Raw genomic sequence first — 22,918 nt, forward strand, 5'->3', positions numbered from 1 at the left:
AACCCTCACACTGTTTGCGAAGCTCTCGACGAAGTACTCGGGAAAGTTGACCGAAGTACCGAGTACCGACCGACGAAGTAAGACGAAGTGCCTCTCCACTCCACACTATAGTATTCGCCTAACCTCGTTCAATTTGGCGAGCTGTGTGGAGCTAGCTTAACTAGGGTCACAATCACAAAGCCCAGTATAGGGTAGGTAGTCATTCACGATGACGCGTGCCGTGATTCTTATTACAATGTCATTTTGACAAAATCACGCGTCTTCGTGGATTGGTACAAATAAAACTTTTGCTGTCATATTGGAACAGTTCCTTACCTTCCCACAAATGTAGTCAGTGAGCAGTCTCGGTCCATGGTCGGGGGAGGGGGTGGGCTCGCCCTCCCCGGGCCGCCCCAGCTGCAGCGGCAGCTGCGAAGGCCGCCGCCCGCCGCCACGCTTCTCGCCCCGTCTCCGCTCATGACGCACCGCCACTGCTGGCATAGCACCAATCATCTTCGCTGTGAACATTCGTGTCAGTTAGAGATTCGAGCGACCGACGGCGGCAACTACATAGTTGGCCTAGAGCTTAACGCCGATTGCCCACGAGTTTACGACATGTTCACTTACATTTGATATTTTTTTATTTTTATTTTTATTCGACTGGATGGCAACGACAATCCAGATGGTAAGAGATCACCACCGTAAACATCTACAACATCAGGGGTTTTGCAGATATGCCAACCTAGACATGGGATACCTCAATAGTAATTTCACTTTTGAAAACATAGTGTAACTTATATGGTTAGCAATATTAGGTCCTACCTGCAAATATTAATAATTTAATATACTTACATTTAATATAATAATAATTATTATTATTTGATATAATATGTAACTTGCTCCTTTTTCTATCCAGTCGAATAAAAAAAAACATAGGTACATTTGATATAATATAATATGTACCTAACTTACATTTAATCGACGACCGGATGGTCAAGTGGTTAGAGAACCTGACTACGAAGCTTGAGGTCCCGGGTTCGATTCCCGGCCGGGGCAGATATTTGTATGAATAATTCGAATGTTTGTTCTCGGGTCTTGGATGTTTAATATGTATTTAAATATTTATTTGTCTATATAAGTATGTTTATCCGTTGCCTAGTATCCATAGTACAAGCTTTGCTTAGTTTGGGACTAGGTCAATTGGTGTCAAGTGTCCCATGATATTTATTTATTTATTTAATATAACTTACATTTGATATAATTCGATTTAGTCAAGAAATATACTTCACAAGGATTTTGTATTGTATTTTGTAATCTTTATTTATTATACTTACACAAAACGCATAAAAATCATAGCTTACATTGAGAGATCGATGTGTAAAGGCGAAGTTATCAAATTAATGGATCTCTTCCAGTTAACCTTTATTATTATTATTTATATTAGATATTGTATGCATTGTATATATTTGATCAGGTTAGGTTTATTTTGGTGTTGGTGCAAACGTAGGGGAAGATGGCGAACGCTGCAAACTTCTGATACCCTAGTAGGGCTGCGCGGGGGTGAGAACTCACTACTCACTCGGTCCTACACAGCGGGCAGGAGGCTCAGATAGTATCGACCCTTCTCTCTGGTGCGGTTCCCCCAGCGCGAAGGGCTGAGGCCATAGCGGAACGTTCTGCTTGAATATTCGCGATCCCATGGCGCTCCTATGTCCATAACGGCAGCGTGAACAAATGCCGATGCAATTTTTTTAGTGGATTTGTGCGCTAAAGTGTGAGCCCTGTCCATTCCACTATGGCAGGGTTCGCAAGGCCGCGAACCCTAGGGGTTGACATTCAACGGCAGGGGTCGCGAAAAACACGTAATGGTCGCGTGAGACTAGGCAAGTGCCGCCACATAGCGCGCGATGATTCATCGTTATAGTCAATTGTATTTTCTATCAATGGTTAGGGTAGGATTTAATTAGTTAAGGGGTTCGCTTCACTAAACTTTAACAGGGGTACGTGGAGCCGAAAGTTTGAGAAACCCTGCACTATGGCCTTCCAGGCCGTAAGTTGCGTGAAGCATTTCCACGTCGCAAAAACACAAGGTTAGGTAGCTAAACAACCGCAGAAAGTTTACTTCTCGAGTAAATCGAATTATATCAATTGTATTATTATATCAAATGATTTTACATGTAGGAATTATATAACTCGGTTTTTTAGCCGTAAGCGTGCTGTAGGGTAATAGCGTATGAGCTTATAATGTGAATCAAAACTATTGTGAAATAACTCTTCTTCGGGCAAAAAGTCAGTTCGGGTCAAGAAGCGTGGAATGCTCTATGTCATATTTTTATAGCAATATTAACGACGTAATATTTTAACAGCTGATATAGAGCATCCATGGAGCGAGCACCTTATGCTTTTTTCACATTCCTATTTTTCTGAATCAGCGTCATCAGAACATGTCCATTGTTGAGCAAAGGCCAAAAGGTTTAGAACACCACAATGACCGACGATTCTCCACTTGCTTCCACGAGGCCCTCGCAACTCTCACGATGTCGTCAGCCCACCTAGTGGGAGGCCCGCCAACGCTTCGTCTTCCGTTTCGTGGTTGCCACGGTTATCGGTTCATCGAGCCATGTGACCCGCCCATTGCCACTTTAACTTGCAAGTTCTTCGAGTCGGTGGCTTGATGCGATTGTATAAATGGTCAGAATCTTGTACTTTCGCGTGCAATGACAATTTAAATTTGCCTCAACACAAGCTCAAACATTCATCAGTTACGAAGATTGCGCAATGCGACCTTAACATATTATGCTAATAGACATGACTCATGATATGACCTTCAGAGCTTGCAAAACCTTTGCCGCTATAAACATCTATGCGATATTTGCTAGCAGTGTTTAAATCCTTTGCATGAATCTCCAGTACCTACCTACAAATAAGGAATAGAATAACCTGACAAATTAAACTTAGCTAAGAACCATCTTGATTAAACTAGCTTTTGATTTAAAATAAACGTATCAAAGTCGGTCCACCCGTTTAAGAGCTGCGATTCCAGAGACAGACAGATATTGGCGTTAAACTTACATAACACCCCTCTTTTTACGTCGGGGGTAAAAAACAAGTACGTATAAACAAGAGAGAATGACATGTCAATAGGACATGCTGACCATAAATGAGTTCAACTAAGCATAATACATGAAACTACCGTGAGACTCACTCATATTAAATATATAATGACCCGATAACTCACGTCACGCGCACTCGCAGCGCGTGTTGCAGCAGCCGCTGAGTCGCGTTGCTCCGAAGACGAAGGGCTACGGATTAGCCCGAAACATGTCGAGCTAAACTCGATTTAAGACGTGAGTTATCCGGGTCATTATATATATAATATAAGCATAATAACTCAATTTTGTTGTCACATTTTAATTTTATAATACGAGTAGCATCTGGTAGTTCTGTAGCTATGCATTCAGCCGTGTTGAATCTAAATACTTTCACATAGAGTCTATTTTTAAATGCCATAATTAGAGACATCTTTTTTTTATACGACTGGAAGGCAAACGAGCAAGTGGGTCTCCTGATGGTAAGATGTCACCACCGCCCATAAACATATGCAACACCAGGGGTATTGCAAACGCGTTGCCAACCTAGAGGCCTAAGATGGGATACCTCACGTGCCAGTAATTTCACCGGCTGTCTTACTCTCCACGCCGAAACACAACAATGCAAGCACTGCTGCTTCACGGCAGGATTAGCGAGCAAGATGGTGGTAGCAATCCGGGCGGACCTTTCACAAGGTCCTACCACCTGTAATCTACATCTATCGGGTGATTACGCACATTGCGTACATTTCACTTAGGAGAGGGGCAAAGCTAACACTGGATAGGTACTCATAGGTACCCAACATGTTATACGGAACCCTCGGTGCGCGAGTCCGACTCACACGGCCGGTTTATTTTACTAACGCTAGAATAATTAATTAAATTAATTAGAAATTAACCATGGGTCCTTGGGGTTTGAGTGATGTTAATATTTTCAAATCATTGTCGTCCAAATTGATTACGGCTTCGGGTGACCAGAGGGCTGGCTTTTTCTTAGCACAAAGATTAAGCATTGCCATACAGCGTGGTAATGCTGCCAGCCTTCTGGGCACCTTACCACCTGGCAGTGATTTTGGGCAACTTTTTTATTTATAATTTTAGTTTGTATGTAGTTTTAGTTACCTTTATTTTGTTTTATATTATACAGGCATTTCTTCGAATGTAATAAATACCTTTATTAAATAATTCATTAGGAAATTCTCATTTATTAAAGTAACATTATGACTCATTTTGTTAAACAATTTATCTATGACTTAAATGGGTGAAAAATATTTTATTGATTAATTTCCATAATTTAGGGGCTGTTTCACCATCCATTGATTAGTGTTAACTGGCGGTTAGGTGTGATGCCGTCTCTATTTGTTTTGTTCGAGTAGACGGAGACGGCATCACATTTAACCGGCTGTTAACGCTAATCAGTGGATGGTGAAACAGCCCCTTAGTCTAGAATCTTAACAATACAGAACGTTATAAATATCCGGAGCAAATATAATTGCCAAGGAATGATTGAACGGATCAGCCACTCGTTTGTTGGATTTGGCAGCCATTTAGCGATAAATCCCAGAATTAAATACGTGTTTGTAAACCGTCTTATGTGACGATAATCCGAATTAAATAGACGGCTGTGTGTTGCTTTATATATACGGCTGTATTAACTAAACTGCTTAGGAAATTTATTAAATCAGGCGTTACTTTGCGGAGGTCCATATTAATGAACTAAAACAATTACTTTGCTCACCCGCGACCTTGCGATAGCTACGGCTATGCAACAGTATCACCACCACGACACTATGCTGACGCGTTTCGATCTCATCAATAGTTCATCATCATCAGTTTGGGTTTGACTAGTGTGTGTGTGTTCTTATACACACGTATCACACAAACCCAAACTGATTTATGAAGAATTCTTGATGAGATCAAAACGCGTCAGCATAGTGCCGTGGTGGTGATAGTTGCGTCGATGGTTGGATTGTGGTGGTGGTCTGTGTGTGTGTAACACAAAAAAAAAGTAGTATTGTGTTTAAAACCTTGTGGAAAGGTGATAAAAAGTCAGATAATCTTTGTAACAATAAGTTTCGATGTAGTTACAAAACTACGACTTTTCCTCAAAAGATTTCGTGAAGTTTTCCTGACGTCAAGAAATTTTGGATGTTTTATGATCTCGTCTTTAGTGTTATAGAATAGAGTAATGCCTAACTCAAGTGTTTTACTGTAACTATGCATATTGCTTAATTAGCAGTTAGTTATTATAAATTACGTAGCATAAGTAATATCTCGGTTATATTGTATTTTGGCTCTCTGACCACTATACTTGATAAAACCACTCATGGGTTTCATTTAACGACCATCCTCTAATAGTCGTTTGCAACATACTTCAGTGTTAATAATTTCTTGACAAAACTGATTTCTTGACAATTTCATGACGGGACACTTTTATGAGAAATACTCAGCTATCTAAGATCGTGGGTGAGCAAAGTAATTGGTTGTTGTTTATAAACTGTTTAGCATTATCAAAATTAAGTAAGTAGGTATATACCAAAGAACTATGGCACTCGAGACTCGGTGATGACCTATGGCTCTGAAACTTTTGGTCTCTTAGAGAACCTCAGAGTCACGCAAAGAGCTAAATAAATAAATATCATGGGATACTTGACACCAATTGACCTAGTCCCAAACTAAAGAAAGCCTGTACAGTCAACGTCATAAATAAGTACCTTGTCGCTTTCAGTCGTTACACTATTTCGTATGGCTTTTCAAAACATGACGTTAAAATGACAAGGTATAAAAGTGATCACTTATTTATGACGTTGACTGTACTATGGACACTAAGCAACGGATAAACATACTTATATAGATAAACACATACTTAAATACATATTAACCACCCAAGACCCGAGAGCAAACATATGTGTTATTCATACAAATATCTGCCACGGCCGGGATTCGAACCCGGAACCACAAGCTTCGTAGTCAGGTTCTCAAACCACTTGGCCATCCGGCCGTCAAATGCTATAGCTATGGAAAGAGCAACGTTTGCAGTTTCTTTGCCCGATAGTATCGAATACGGATATTTACTCAAGAAAAAGTCATCGACATAGCTCGAAGAGTAGCAAGTTGAAGTGGTAATGGGCGGCCACATCGCTCGAAGAACTTATAACCGTTTAGGGAAGGTCTTCAAGTGGCAATTACGAACCGGAAGACGAAGCGTTGACTAGCCTCCCACTAGGTGGACTGACGACATCGTGAGAGTTGCGGGGTGGATGCAAGTGGCGAGGTGTTCATTGTGGCGTTCTGAGGGGCGGGTTTTTGTCAGGTACTGCCATGTTACGAGTACGAGCACACCTGGGATGACTCGGAGCGGGGCATCTTTTGCAGGCACCTTGTGTGATTGCATCTTACTCGCTAATCCTGCGTGAGCAGGCTTGCATGTTGTGTTTCGGCGTGGAGAGTAAGACAGCGGTGTACTGGCACTTGAGGTATATCTTAGGCCTCTAGGTTGGCAACGCATCTGCAAACCCCCAGATGTTTATGGGCGGTTGCATCAGGAGTCCCACTTGCTCGTTTGCCATCCAGTCGAATAAAAAAAAAACTATACGAATGTGATGTAGCAAAATATTTTATCGACAAAAAATATATCGAATTTACTGCCAACATCTAAATGTTATTCGATATAAATAAATGTTTCTTAGTTTCTCCTCATTTTTAAATAAAAAATAAGCAAAAGAACCTTTGCTCCGAGTCATTTCTGGTGCAAAGGCTGTCCATAGCTATCCAACCTGAAACTGCCGCGAGCGTTATGGGCCGCAGGGAATGGCGAGGGGCGAGTTATTTGACTAGGTTATTGTTTTAATAATTTGTGATTTGTAATTTGACTAATAAGCAAATTAAAACTTATATTTGTATTTATATTTTAATAGTTTTGATAATGTATAATCAATATTTTTTCCATTTTCGTCGGTATTAATGATTGCTGTCTAGATGAAAATATCCACTTTAATGTACTAAACGTTTTCTCAACTTCCACAGTGGTCAACGGGATATTCTTAAAATATTAATAAGGACTCAGAGCCAATTTCTCATTCATGTTGGTTATTGAAATTTCCTCACTTTTCCTCACTTTTATTTTTTTGTTTACTTTTTTCATGGTGTCATAATTTATTATATCGACATATTTTTTATCGATATCAAAATGGTTACGAGTACCACGACATGTTCTGTGAAAAGGTTCCACATTGGACGTTTCGTTGGCTAGGTATACAGGGTGTACAAAAATTCCTGTACTTACTATAATTTAACCCATCTTAGGGCTACTGATTACTAATATATATATGTGGAAAAACATTGAAATTTGAAAAAAAAAATGTATGGAGATAAAGTCTTCAGTTTTTCTATGTACTGCCATAAAAACCTTTTTGATTTCGAAGTTCAATGTTATTCCACTTTATCGCATTAGTAATCAGTAACCCTGTTAGGGGTTAAATTATAATAATTACATTATTTTTTTAACATCCTGTATAAAGGAGTGTACTCACGGCGCTGATTATCTCTTGGCTGCAGCAACGACTGGAGCATATCTGCAACAATTAAATTTTTATTAGATAACAACTTGAGAACGAACAACAACCGATGTCGAAACCGTGCGCACTCAATATCTTATATCCTTAGGGTGAATATTGCGTTTTGACCGGTCGGTTCAACGTCATTCATTACCATCCCATATTTATTAGCACAACGGAAGGATATCGCAAGAATTTTGATTATCTTAGATCGAGTGGCTTTAGTTCTTATAAAAATAAAAGCCTGAGCATCATCTCTTTTTAACCCCCGACGCAAAAAGAGGGATGTTATAACTTTGACCACTATGTGTGTGTGAGTGTGTGTGTGTGTGTGTCTGTCTGTCTGTGGCACCGCAGCTCTTAAACGGGTGGACCGATTTGAATGCGGTTTTTTTTATTTGAAAGCAGGTTTTCTAGCGGTGGTTCTTAAACATGTTTCATCAAAATCGGTTCGTCCGTTTTTGAGATATTGAACTTTGCAGTGACAAAGTCGGCGGTTTCCCAACTTTATTTTTCACTTTGCGTACCTGTTTCCTGTATCGCTTACTATTTCTGGTGTACAATAAAGAGTCATTGTGTTATATTATATTGTATTGTTAAAGGCAACTCCAGAACTTAGTGCTCGCTGCAACCGTCTCCGTCGTTGGGTCCATATCTCGTCCCTTTATTGTTATTCCGTCTGCGATAGGGAGCAGCATAAATCCCAGTATTTACGGATGGATCTAGGTCAGACCTAAGCCTACGTAAAGCCTGTCTCGTGTACTGCCGTTTCGCACATTATTTTTCCCCAAATGTTTCATTTTCCAAGTATGAAACTTCTCCGAAACCAAAATTTGTTCTCAGAATATTTTCTTATGGTTTTAGAGTACAGTAGGTTAGGTTAGGTTTGTTTTATGAAAATTCCGAAAATAATATGATTTCGGAGAAATTTGATACTTGGGAAATAAAACATTTGCGTAAAATATTTTGCCGAGCCGCCTGTCTACGTAATGTTGTAAGGAATATGGCTATATACGCTTCTTATGATAAAACATGTCTAAAACCATCGCTAGAAACCCTGCTTTCAAATATATAAAAACCGCATTCAAATCGGTTCACCCGTTTAAGAGCTACGGTGCCACAGACAGACACACAAACATACACACAGGCAAAAATAGTGGCCAAACTTATAACAGCCCTCTTTTTGCGTCAGGGGTTAAAAAGAAGCTAACTGTACCCTCTATTTCGCCAATAGGCCTAGCAAAAAGCTATTGCCCTTAAAAATCTTATAAGTATCTATATGCCTGTTAGATTATCAGAAAATATTAAAACAAGTATTTTTTCTTTTCAAGAGATACTTAGCTGGATGGATTGAATGAAACCCAGAGTATGTAGGTGAGGTAGACGACTATTGTTCCATTCCTGCTGGCTCGTGCTGAGGCACCGACTTCAAGCTAGTATAGTACCTAGAAAAATATTTTCAAGGGTTTTGTAGTCGGTTCCATTTTTCGTTATTTTTTTATTTTTTTGGAGTCGGATTACTTTTTTGTTAATTATTTGTTTGTGGATATCTAACTGATGGACTAAATAGATTTTTTTTCCCGGGGATCTACTCAATTGAAATTCCAAAATTTTGTCAACATTTCCGACGGATTTCCCAAAAATTATATCGTGAATTTCATTAGCATTGCAAAAAAACCGCGCTCACGTATCTCTAATCCCAACGGTTGCAATTTAACACTAGGGCAGAAATAAAGTTGGTAAGAAAAAAACCGGCCAAGAGCGTGTTGGACACGCCCAAGATAGGGTTCCGTAGCCATTACGAAAAAAATCAAGTAATAGTGCCTTATAACACTTAGGTACTTACTACAGTCTTAAAATGTATTACCAGAAAAAGAGCGTATCTTCACGGCACTTACGTCCTTTTGTTGAGAAGCGCAGTTTTTCGGCAATAACTCAAAAACGGTATATCCTCTCCTAATACTTTTTTTTTACAGTTTCATTGATATACTTCTAGTTTTCTTCTAGTTTTTTTTATATCTTGTAGTTTTCGAGTAAAATGCCTGTGACATATGGACGGACAGACAGACAGACGGACTAGACGAAACTATAAGGGTTCCGTTTTTGCCATTTTGGCTCCGGAACCCTAAAAAACACTTAAGTATTTCACGTAAAGTATCACTCCAATAAACATGTAAGTAAACTAGCCTTTATAGCTTCCGCCGCCTAACATTGCCTAAAAGTTCATTGCCCCGACTAGTACCACAAAAACTATAAAGGTATGATTCCAATAATTGAATTGGCCTATACCGTTAAGCGATTCGAACACAATCCGGGAGTAAAGACGTCGCATAAAAAATGTATCTCAAAAATGCGTCAAAACTGAGTATTAAGTAATGAACTTTTAGGCAGATTTATATGGCGCGTGGTATACACGCGGCTTCGCACGCGTACCTAAACCAAGTCCACCAGTTAAATTGAAATTTAAAATTCTAAATTCCATTTTTAAATTCCTCGCCTAAGTAATGTAGTCGTAGCTAAAGTGTGCTCTCGTGTAAAACAGTTCGAGTAACTAATGCCCGTAACTCGACCCGGCGCAAGGGTAGAGGTGAGACGTATTTATTGGAATAGGTTTTGGCTCGGACGCGTGAGTACGCGTTCCCGCCTGCGATTCTTTTAGCGTACGAGTATTTAGGAGTACCTACGGCGGCTGACAACGTTCCGCAAACTTAAAAACAAGCATGATGCGTGCGCTCACTGCGCTCGTTACGCTCGGAACTATTCGGATAACGTCGGGGAACTTCGGGTCTTCGCGATTGTCCGACTCGCCCTAGCCACTAAACTACTAAAACTTGTACGTGTATACGCAATCACGGGAGCATATTTACGGGATTCATTTTGTTTACGCAATGATTCAATTTGGGTTAAGTACTCGTAGATACTCGTAGACCTAGTCTTTGGATCTAGTCTTTTTGTGGACGCGTACTCGCAAGACTCAGTCCGCGTTTTGCCTAGTACGTCTCACCTCTAATTTTAAAATTCCTCGCCTAAGTAATGTAGTCGTAGCGAAAGTGTGCTCTCGTGTAAAACAGGTCGAGTAACTAACGCCTGTAACTCGACCCGGCGCAAGAGGGCTGCGATTTCCACTACTAAAACGTAGGCTAAAGCCGCATTTACATTTGTATCGGTTTCATACATGCTATATGGTTGCGTTCACATTTATTTATCTGATGCAGTGTGTTGTGAAGGCTTGTTGGTTCCCATCAAAGCTATAGAAAGAGAGAGAGAGAGACAGAAAGAGAGACAGAAAGCATCACAACACAACACGACAGATAAATGTGAATGCGGCTTAAGGGCCTGTTTCACCACTCTGATAAATTTACTTGATATGTATGGCTGTGATGCCGTCTCTGTTTGTTGAAAAAAAAATAAATGAGACGACATCATATAATTATATTACATAGTAGTTTTGTTGCATTAAAAACAGCCGTCATTAAGTATTTAGAATTTTATCCCTATCCCGTGGGAATACATGTAAGAATAAAAAGTAGCCTATTTATTATTCCAGACGTCCACCTGTGACACCAATTTTCATTCAAACCCGTGTAGCCGTTTTATAGAGAAAGAGTAACACACATACACAACACTTAGACACACACACACACACACTTTCGCATTTGTAATATCAGTCGGATGCTATCAGTTGCAGTCGCTATCCATCTCCCACATAAATAAAGCTTATAATACCTTCCCCTTAACCTCTCTTGTGTCATAATAATAAAGTACCACCTATGCAATAAGTTTGTGGTATTTTTAATTTGTGCTTTGCTAAGAGGTAGGTGTGGCAACCCTGTTAGTTTAATCACTTTGCTGAGTGAATGTCGGCTTAATTAATTTTTCGTGCTAACTTGACGGCCATCTTGGATTAAATTCTTTTATTTTTGTGAGTTTCAGCGGCAAGCCTGGGGCGTATGAAATTTTAACGAGGTTATTAAATAACTGTAAAAAGTTTGAAACGCGGTTTAGGGAAAACTACATTTGGATACATTTTGGAGAGTGCGCCGGAATTATTTAAACTTATTTCATCATCTCCCTTTGACCACCACATGTTGTTAATATTCATGTTAAGCTTAATAGGTTTAGCCTCCTGAGTCCTGACATTTTTCAACAAACTTAGTACTTACGACTTAGACGTGGTTGACCTGCTTTGCTATTTTGGATATTATTTCAAAATTCTTAGAATTCTTTATTCAATGAACAATTTGTACTTTATAAAGTACATTCGGCCGTTATTCTTAGTGTTAATTGGTCCTTTATACAGTACGCGAGGACTCTGGAGGATAGTAGGTACTGAAGTAGCGACCCGCTCCGGCTTCGCAGTAAAACTTTGAAAAACTATGAGATGAAAAAAGAAGGTCTAAATTCAAATGCACTTCACACTTTTCACCTTCCTGTCCCCAAAACTACACCCGCACAAAGACGGGACGCGTCGCTAGTTAAACTATTATGTACTATATATATATTAAACCTTTTGCTTGAAGTTTTTTTGCGCGATAGAATCCAGGCTACGAAAATTCGCCGAAGAACGACTTAAAAATGACAGTGGCGGCTGTTTTCAACTGTTTAACTCTATGGATTCGTCATGTCTGTCTGTCTGTCTGTACGTCCGTATGTCACAGCCACTTTTTTCCGAAACTATAAGAACTATACTGTTGAAACTTGGTAAGTAGATGTTTTCTGTGAACCGCATTAAGATTTTCACACAAAAATAGAAAAAAAAAACAATAAATTGTGTGCGTTCCCCATAAGTACTTAGAACTGAAACTCAAATCTTTTTTTCATCAAACCCATACATGTGGGGTATCTATGGATAGGTCTTCAAAAATGATATTGAGGTTTCTAATATATTTTTTTTCTAAACTGAACAGTTTGCGCGAGAGACACTTCTAAAGTGGTAAATGTGTCCCCCCCCTGTAACTTCTAAAATAAGAGAATGATAAAACTAAAAATAATATATGATGTACATTATCATGCAAGCTTCCAGCCTTTTTTTATGCAGTTCCTCCACTCCACACTATAAGAACACACACAATACACACAAACCCATCTCTCACCACCACCACACTACACTGACGCGTATCGAACTCATTCAGAGCTCATTTTCATATCAACACAACCGCTCACCATGCTCAGATGTTAGATTCACCACCATCAGTGATTGACGTCCTCCCCTTATGGAGTACGAATGAGACCCATACTCATTAATCTCATTATTGACCCATTTGTCCCACTTTGGCGTTTTCGTCGCTGACGCAATGGCCGAAGTGTTTGCTCTCTCCAACGCTTTACTTACGGTTCAGGGATAATGATGCTATTCGATGTCTGCAGACGAGTGCTTGAAGGTAGTTGGTAAACAAGGTCGTGTTGTACTTGTCACTTTGATATCGCTGTAAGCGGTGGTAGAATAGTTTGACCTATTGCCTATGGCCTTTCAAGCAGAGGATCGTGGATTCAAATCCCGGCTCGCAACTCTGTTTTTGGGAATGTAACTACGTATGTGCACTAATGTGCAGTTGCACGAATATCATGACGTTATTGATGAAGGAAAACATCGTGTTTAAACCTGCATCTATCGATGTATCTACGAGGCAATTCAATGGTGTGAAGTTGCCAATTCGCTCTGGGCCCGCGTGGGAATTAAAGGAAGCCTTCTCAGGCTTAGAAGAGGCCTGTGCTCACCAGTGCAACGTGTCTATGACAAAGATGATGATTATTCAAGAGTATTTTATAAGACAGACAAAGACATTTTATTTATTTTAATGATGAACTCAGTTAAATTCAATACTTAAGTAACTTTTATGAGGAATCTCCAAAGAAGAAGACAGCTTTTTAGGGCTATTTTTTGTTGTATTTTAGTTGTTCAGTCAATGTCAATTTGAAATATTATTCATAAGTATTACGATCGATATATAGGTCTTTTTTCTCTAAACTATAAACTTATACACCTGTAGGCTATAGCTGGTGACTATTATTTTTTTTCTAAAAAGTCTCGGTTTCGATTAGAAAAAAATATATAAATATTATAGCGGTGAACCTTATAACACCCCTCTTTTCGCGTCGGGGGACAATTACGAATGAATAGGATTTTTTGGGTTACTTAGGAAAATGATTAAAACAATGTATTAATGAATAATCGTAGTTTAATAATAAGTGTAATAAATTGAGTGAAATAAATCGCCTTACGAGGTAACGCGTGATCAAGGTAAAAGCCGCCGAACGGAGAAAGCGAGTAACCCACAAATTTAAGTTTTCAAGAATTACACTTACATCATTTTACATAATGAAATATTTACAGGCGATCAATTGGCAGTTTATTTAAATTAAAAACATTAAAATGGCGTCACTTTCTCATTTTGACGGTATCGAGTTGAAATATTAAAAATCTTTATTTTAAGTGAAATTGCTATGGAAGTACTGTTTTGTGTGTTAGGTAAGTATATAATTTTAATTGTATTTGTGCTGCTTATTTCGTAGTATCACTGATTATCATATAATACTGAGGCCTTCAACGAGCACCTCGCGTGAATGCACAGACGAGATCTACTTTGCAAGTATTTGTATATGTCATCGGCAAAATATAATTCAGTTCACTATACAGAACACCTAGTTAATTTATTAGCTACACAATGTCAATCTCGTTTTTCTGGTTCGTACTTCAAAAGGAAAAACCGGAAACCTTATGGGATCACTCGTGTGTCTGTCAAATGCTCCGAAACTATTAAACTGATAGGGTTGAAAATTGACACACATGCCTAAGCCCATGTAAGTCAGTAGCATTACATAATGTGTGCCACGTATATGTGTAATATATACTTACATCGTTAAAAAGAGATACATAACTCTAATTACAGACAGAAACACCCGATGATAGCTTTACTACCCAATTTCGTTTCATGTAACATATTTCTAGGGTTCCGTAGTCAACTAGGAACCCTTATAGTTTCGCCATGTCTGTCCGTCTGTCTGTCCGCGGGTAAGCTCAGAGACCGTTAGTACTAGAAAGCTGTAATTTGACATGAATATACATATCAGTCACGCTGACAAAGTGGTACAATAAAAAAAAGTAAAAAATTTTTTTTAGGGTACCTCCCATAAACGTTTTTCTCGACTAACCCTTTATTGTGGGGTACCGTTGGATAGGTCTTTTAAAACCATTGGGAGGTTGCTAAGACAATTTTTCAAGATTCAGTACACACTACGAAATCTTTAGAAAAATATTATTAATTTTTTTCGTAATGGCTACGGAACCCTATCCTGGCCGTGTACGACACGCTCTTGGCCGGTTTTTTATTTTATTTAATGTCGGTAAACTAGAATAAAGTTGCTAACAAAAGGCTAGACAAGTTTGTATAGCTCGCAATGAGATCTAATGAAGTAGAAAATAATTTTGGAATCCTGTTTTGCAAGTAGATGTGAATTCCACCAACGGGAGCTCAATTGATTCAGTTTCATAAGACTACATATTACCATATAAAAATTGAATATTTTGTAAAATGTCTAGGCAAAGAATCGAATTAATTTTATGTAGTAATTTGCCTAATCGTTACAGATATGCAATAAAAATTACTAGATATTCTGTATCGTATAGAATACTCAATTTTACAGATTGCCGGTACATAACATATGCAAATGAATGAGGTCTTATATTTCTTACTTCTGTGACCAATACATTTTTCTATTTATGGTGTGATAAATTTTGAAAACAATTTACAATTAATGTCTCATTATAACAGTAATTTTGTAAATAAGCATCCGTATAGTTACGCATTTAAATTAGTTTTTTTAATGAGGAAAATAATTATAACTGTGTAATATACCGACACTTATGACATTCTAAAATATCTCAATGGACAGCTAAATTATTAATGAATAAAAACTTTCGGGTTATTAACCGCTAAATGTCTCAAGTATGACCTCAAGTCAATCTGACATGTGCCACTTTCTAGTTTAGTTATAATTAAACCGCTGTAAGTTAGATTCACTATACAGCCTTGTTGTATTAAGCCGTCATTGCGTTCGTCAAGGACTGGCTATTTATTGATTATGAAAAGGTTGTACGCCCAAAGGCCCCGCTTACAGTTGTTTTCCTCTAGTACTGGAACCGGCTACTCCTGGTTAAGAAAACTGGCATATGTCAAATTGTCATTAGTGATATGCCTTTTCACCTGTCAGAAATCAACAATGGCGATGAATACAGTACAATAATATAAAGAGCTTGTAAAATTGCGCAAAAGCGTTCATAAATGTTCACGACACCGAAACAGTAAATAATAAAACACACAAATTGTTTGAGCGATACAACGACGACTAAGATTGCAACATTGAAATACTTAATAAAAACATCTACGTTGTATAAAATTTGGGACATTAGTTTGTTGTTAAGCGTAGCGTAAATTTCTCCACCAGCTGCTTTAGTTTTAGTATACGCGAAGAAAGACATAAGTCAAGTTATAATTTTTTTTACAAATTGCGCAGGGAGCATGGTCATCCAATTTTGATCTCGATTACAATTTATTAGAAAGTATCAGGCAAACAAAATGCAATGTATATTGGAGTAACTTGTGTCAGTTTGTTAAATAAAAAAAATATATTTGATCGACCGCTTTTTGCTTTGGCGTTTTCTTCTGGTAAGCATATGTACAGAAAATCGTAAAACGCGGCTTATTAAGGCGCTGGTAGAAACAAATACACTTTTGCTTTAGTCGAGTTAGCGCAGATCCAAGTACTGTTCTAAGAGAAAAAGTTATAAAAACTGATATTTAACGAATAACATAGCCATGTGTGCTTGCTTATGTCAGTAGAAATTATGCCTGTTTTTATTTTAAACCCGTTTTAAAAAGAAACTACTTTGTCAATTAACAAACTCGGTTGACTAGAACTGCACGCAATTTACTTGATATATTGGCGTATTCTAAAGTTTAAAGATTATTGCTTTCGCTGAGATAAATACGTGTAAATATAAATGTGTCCCTTATTAATACGAATGAAGTATTTACAAGTGATGCTTAAATAGCGTATATATTTAAATTGAATTATCCTATAAAAAATACCTAAGTATAAAAGTAGTGTAGGCACAAGAAATTTCATTATCAACGTGTGCAAACTCTTTAATTTAGCTATGACGTTACAACTATTAATAGTGCATTTTGTATTGATATTTCTCTAGAAATAACATATTATGAAATGTCTACCATGGATTTATCGTAGCAAAAAATGTAAAGAGAAAACTCAAAATTAACGTTACGAAATTAGATAAACATACAAATTAACACAATGGTTTATGTTCAATATGGTGGTTTATGATGGTTTTCCAAATTTACTAAGGGTAGGTCAGTACCTACAGTGATCCGTATATCAGACGAACAGTAACATTATTAAATTCTAACAATAAATCCATGGTTAACATTTAACTGTAAGAAACTATAATTCTACAATTGAAAAGAAACGAAACGTATTTGTATTCTAAAAAGCGCATAGTTCACAATCTCTCTCTGTCAGTTCAAAGTTGTATTATTAACCGTAGAATTCAATACTACATGTAATTTGATGCTATTGATATTAATAAGATAAAAAGGGCACATTCCAACATTTTTTATTGGACTTATACCCTTTTTTAAAATCATTTTAATATTTATTTTAGATATGAATTAAAAATCCGATACAATAACTCTAAAAGAGATCATCATACAAATTGAATGTATATTTTAATATATGAATTACCATTCTACCGGACTGGTCTGGCAATGATCCAAAATGAATGTAATAAATTTCATAATCCAAACAATCATGTTTAAATTATCAATAAATATGAAAAAAGTATTTTTTTATTGGCCAGACTGCGCGAATCTAACCGTACCGCAACTTTAAAGATTTAACAAATCCAATTGAATTTGGTATGAGGTCTTCAATAAAATATTTAACTGAGATTGTATAACAACTAACCGTGTATAACATAATTGACAACAGACTTGTTCTGATGTTTCAATAGAGGCACAACACTACTCTTATTTTTGGAATATATTTTTCTCAGGAGCTGGAATGTATAAGATTGGGGAACAAAAGTAAGTTCCTTAGGACAAAGTACAATGACACGAATTGTGCAGTTTATCAACGGCTTAGACAAGACCCTTGCTTTGGTTCTCCAACTAGAAGTTGGGTCAATATCTTAACAATTTAATTTAAAGTGACATTTTATGGTTTATAATCGCATTACGACTGCTCAATTTACGTTATTTCATTACATTCAAACGCGTGTAAATTTTGTGTACAGTAAAATATCGTCACACAAGCTAGCGGAGACTAGACATCCAGACAGATATGAATGACAACGACAAGCCACATTTATATTGGTCCTTAACTTTTTTTCCGAATGGCAGCAAAATGTGTAAATAAACATTAAGTTACATTTCACTATCGGTATCGAAAATAATGCTTTACGATTTTTATTTCTCAAGACTGGTTATGAAAAGTTATATTAACATACGTACACACCAAAAACAGGGAAACATTTTAAAAATGTTTATTTTTAAAAACATTTCTATGTTGTGTTTCACTGAACCGAAGACTTCGTTTTCTAATGGGAAAAAAATCTAGTAAAAAATCTATTTCATTTATGCTCTTTTGCTGTAGGTATAGTAGTTCAAAAATAACCAACTTATTTAATTATAGTGCACTCTTGGAGAAAGAGGCTCGTAATAGGTTTTTAATTAGCTGTTTTTATTTTCATTAACCTTTTGTTAAAGTTGGAGAATATTTTTATAAGCATACTACATCGCCCAAGCGTTCCGTTAAGTTTGTAAAGGACCAATTTCGTAAGAGACTTTTGTATTGGGAAAATATTAGAAAGTGATTTATAATAATCTGTTATCAGGAACTGTTTTTTCAAGTTTCCTCTCAAATATTTTCACTTTCGAATATTTTCCCTAAATCAGCTATTATAACTATTTATTAAATTAATTGTGCTCATACACAATTTGTGAAGTAGTTAGTAATAAGGCAATGTTTTATAGACAGCACTTAGATTTAGACTTAAAACTAAGAATTAAAACACTACACATGGCAAAATGTGATAATGTGTTAAAATGGATGTTTGGTGTTATTTCATCACAACTCTAGATATATAGGGAAACTGGATTGTAACCGGAAAAAGACTTTAATTGCACTTACATTCTTTTACAGTGAGGGCTCAAAAATTACGCCACGCTTTATTAATTGAACTTTGTCACATTTTTTTGCGAAATTGATCTTTGACACACGATTAATGCATGGCGCATTTTTTTCTGCATTATATAATTTGTACTCACTTGTGTACGGAGAAATAAACTGCTCAAATATTGGTCTATGTAAAGTTCTATTAAACCTAATACAATCTGCTCTGCTACGTCAGTTGTAAAAGCAATATTGCTACGTAAAGAAGTACAGTTGATTTTAGATTCGTTGTGTTGAAGTTGACATAGACTAATATTCATACAGTAAAGTTAGTTCTTTTTATCACACCAATCTGCCGCGAGAGATTTAAGAGGACATAGAAAATACTAAGTAGGAGAGGAAAAGTTTAAAGAAACTACAATAATATTAAAATTTGAGCATGATGAAGCTAAGCTCGTGTTTTAAGCTTACATTAATATCATTGTTGACTATAACGATAGAATTACAAGACTCATATTGACGACTCGTTAGTTATAACTTGGGTTTTATTCACAGCCACAACCAAATTAATTATTAAATCGGTGGGTTTAACTAAATTACATACAACCTTAGAAATGCAGCTACAATCACAGTAAATAAACGAGAGATCAGTTTGGACTTTCGTGAATTTTTTAAATTATGTTTAAAAATATGCCCTATAAATTTTGGCACTTAGATAAGATGTGAATTCTAAAAACGGGATATTGCAGTTTAATTAATAATAACCTGTTTAAGTTCAACACGAGGTATTTTAAGAGAGTGCATTTTTAAATTTACGAATTGGAACAAGTACATGTGGTAAAGTAAACTTGAAGATACAGCTATTTAATATCAAGAATATAAATTACTGAGTGTAAACATTGAAGTAAACTGATCAAAGGAGTAAAGAAACACAATTAATATCGTGTAAAACTGTCAGGTATAAGAACAGTATAATAACAATCAGTCTCAAGCCAATACATGCGGATTTCTATAGACAATCGATAATAATTAAATATACAGTACAAACATCTCTAATAGTTACAATCGTGCTTCTCAGTCGAGCGTTCTATCCGTTGCACAGGCATAAATTACAACTTGAAAACTCGTTTGCAACTACAAAAGTCCAAAAATATTTCGACTTAACACTAAAATCTACCGAGAGTTGGTCCGTCCGTTAAAATATAGAAATAGGGAAGCTGGTACACGTAGCGCCTCTACTAGGCTGTCGCAGGCGCCGAAGCTAGCGAACAATCGGGCCACAGCAACACGTCACACTTCGATAGATACAGTCCATACGCCACATCACAACCCGCTCCGGGGCACAGGGTCCACATAACTTTTAGATAAAGGTACCGAACGGCAATCACTGAACTCCCGGCCAAAATAATCGGGACTACTGAGGTGGCACTAAGAATTTCCGAGTCGCAATAAGATGGAGCCGTTCACATCCGCGACATGATCAGATATCTGCCGTCCGACAGCAACTCGCGGGTGTCGGAAGGCGAGCCCGGGCTCAAGCTCGGGGCCACCGATGGCGTCGAATACGTATCGCGGTTGAACTTGCCCAGTTTTCGCTCAGACTCCGAGGCTAGAGAGCAGTCTTCTTCAACTATCTGCTCAAGAGGAGACTCCCGCAAGGGGTCACCGTTGAGCGCCAGTGCGTTCACGAAGCCGTGCGCGCGGTCCGGCGGCGGCTCGGTGTAAGTCTCAGTGATGGTGTCCGGCAAGACTTCGGCCGCTTTGGCCCGGCGGCCGTGCTTGGTGTGCATGCCACCAGTCTCCGCGTCACGCTCAAGCCGATGCCCCGAGCGTGACCGCGTCAACTGCCGCTGCACGTAATCCTCCAACGCATCTTCCTCGCTCTTAGTCAAAAACTTGTGTAGCACTATGAGGAAGACGCCGATACCGAGCGCGAACAGACCAGAGCAGACGAGTTCGTTGAACCAGCTGACGGAGCCGACGCTGCTCCAGGAGGTGACGTCGTCCGGGAGCCAGCCGGAGCCGATGAGGAAGAGGCCGAGGACGAGGAACACGACTCCCAGATGGAGCATCCCGACGGAGGAGACGACTTCATTCTCGGAGGCGCGGGTGTTCTTGAAGCGGCGACGCTCGAGACTGCCAGTGGAGCAGTGCGGCGAGTTGATGCCGGATTCTGACGACTGGAGGGAGTAGCGGCGCTCCTTGGCGCGCTGCTGCTCGGCTCGACGCTTGCGCTCGCGGCGGATGGCGAGCGCGGAGTGGAGTCCGACGGCGTGCATCCTGCAAGCACGGGCACGGGTCAGTGAGGCCTGTGCGCGGCGGCCGGGCCCGCCACTGCCCGTGCCCGTGCTGCCGCCACGCACACACGCGACGACCATACTGGCTGGCCATACTCAGGCGAGGCTGGTTCGGACTACGCTAGTACATAGAGTTGATTGAAAGCAGGAGATCCACATTTCAACCTTTTACCTTGCCCTTTCACTACCTACGTAATTAAGGTATGGTATGGTGTAATATAATAGTGAAGCAGCAGGACAGAAGGTCTTAGTTCAATACGATAGTAAAGTTATGTCGCTGATTTACTGCTAATATATTTTGATTAAACTGTGTTATCCGAACCAGCCTGTAGCAGAGTGCAGTATATAAGTATTTAATTGCTCTAAATGCTGTCCAATTTTTAGGGGACATGAAATAGAAAATCTTTCTGAATCTTTCAAGCCATCTGATAAATGGACATTACAGCAGTGATTATAAAGTCGTCTCGTTCGGAAATTTATTACAGTCACATTATACCACTGCACTCTACTTTTTACTGTTAGTATGATCGTAGCGTTCTGCGTTACAAAAGTTAACTTCAACTTATAAACTAAAATGTCGAAAATACATAACCTCAAAGTAAAGTGCGTTAAGTATTTTGCATGAAAAGTATTAGCTTTAACTGTCGCTCGCTTTTCAACCGCATAAGCCGAGATAATAAGAAACCGTGACCCTATCTGAAGATAATCATCGGATTCGTTAAGACTTACAACTTTAATACTTAAATCTTACTGTTCCGGGTCGTTTGGTAGGAAATTCGAGAAGCCGATGAAGGAATTCAAATTCCGCCGAATTAAGAATAAATCCAGTTGTATCATTTTACACAAGAAAAAACCCTATATCCAACAGTGAATGATTTCTGGTTGTAAAATGTCACAGTAGACGTCGCTAGTGTTCAAAGTTCAAAGATACTGTATATTGTACAACGTAAAGTCGACCTCGCTGCTAAACGCGACGAGCGTAAGTCTTAGCCACCTGTACCACTACCATGAGTTTACAGTGACCGCACTCGATAGCGACGGCGTAAATTATTTGTAGAGGCGCTGTACAATTCTCCATGCAAATAATTTACGCTGTCGCTATCGAGTACGGTCACTGTAAACTCATGGCAGTGGTACTGCTGCCATTTATTATAATTAAGTGGACGGTGTGTTTACGTACCGACAATGAAGACGTACGTTCACAGCAAAGATAGGCTATGTAAGCCGTATGAGCGCCAAATAAATAACTAAGAGTAGAAGTGGTCGCCATGGCCGAAATCGGTTAGATCATCGTCATCATCATTGTATAATCAAGTATAATCAAATGGCTTATAAAAATTAAAATGCATTTTTGAAGTTACGCGGGATTTCAACTTAATCCAATCTTAATCGTTAGGTTCAAACTCGATATCATGAAAATTCTAGATAGGACCTTTTACATTGCGCGTCGGGATAATGACAACAGCTAAGCTAATAGCGACCTAGATAATTGGAAATAGAGTTTAATCTGACATTCAATTTGTGCTTGTACAGCTTTTATCCACCGATTATAATAGCTCCGGGAAGTGTATGGATACTGCCGTAAGTACCCATATCAAGTGGTCTCTTTGTTACAGGCTTGATGAGACCACTTTACTAAATTAACAAGCAATGTTTGCTTTTATGTTTATGTTAGGTCTAATTTTGCAAGTGTAATTCATCAACTTGTAGTGATTGAATTGACATAAAATTTGACTTGAAGCAGTCTACGGGTACAATAAGCACAGTCAACAAAAAAAGAGCTTTAAAATTATTGTTTTAACATAAACTT

The 22,918-nt window shown here is 38.3% G+C and overlaps 1 protein-coding gene across 4 annotated transcripts in view; it reads right to left on the reverse strand.

Moving 5' to 3' along the window:
* Positions 1 to 22,918, reverse strand: part of LOC141429293 (uncharacterized) — a 116,131-nt gene that overhangs the window by 11,406 nt on the left and 81,807 nt on the right. The window contains exons 2-3 of one of the 4 annotated variants that reach the window (XM_074089589.1): positions 7,601 to 7,642; positions 316 to 473 (exon numbers count right to left, since the gene is read on the reverse strand). In XM_074089589.1, coding sequence (XP_073945690.1) covers positions 316 to 473; positions 7,601 to 7,640 — 198 coding nt within the window. In that variant the 5' untranslated portion in view covers positions 7,641 to 7,642. Of the gene's footprint in view, positions 1 to 315; positions 498 to 7,600; positions 7,643 to 13,785; positions 21,092 to 22,918 lie in introns of those variants that run through there. The other 3 variants (XM_074089588.1, XM_074089590.1, XM_074089587.1) reach the window with 3 other exon arrangements.

Source organism: Choristoneura fumiferana, chromosome 6, assembly GCF_025370935.1.
Source record: "Choristoneura fumiferana chromosome 6, NRCan_CFum_1, whole genome shotgun sequence".
In the NCBI taxonomy this organism is placed as follows: domain Eukaryota; kingdom Metazoa; phylum Arthropoda; class Insecta; order Lepidoptera; family Tortricidae; genus Choristoneura; species Choristoneura fumiferana.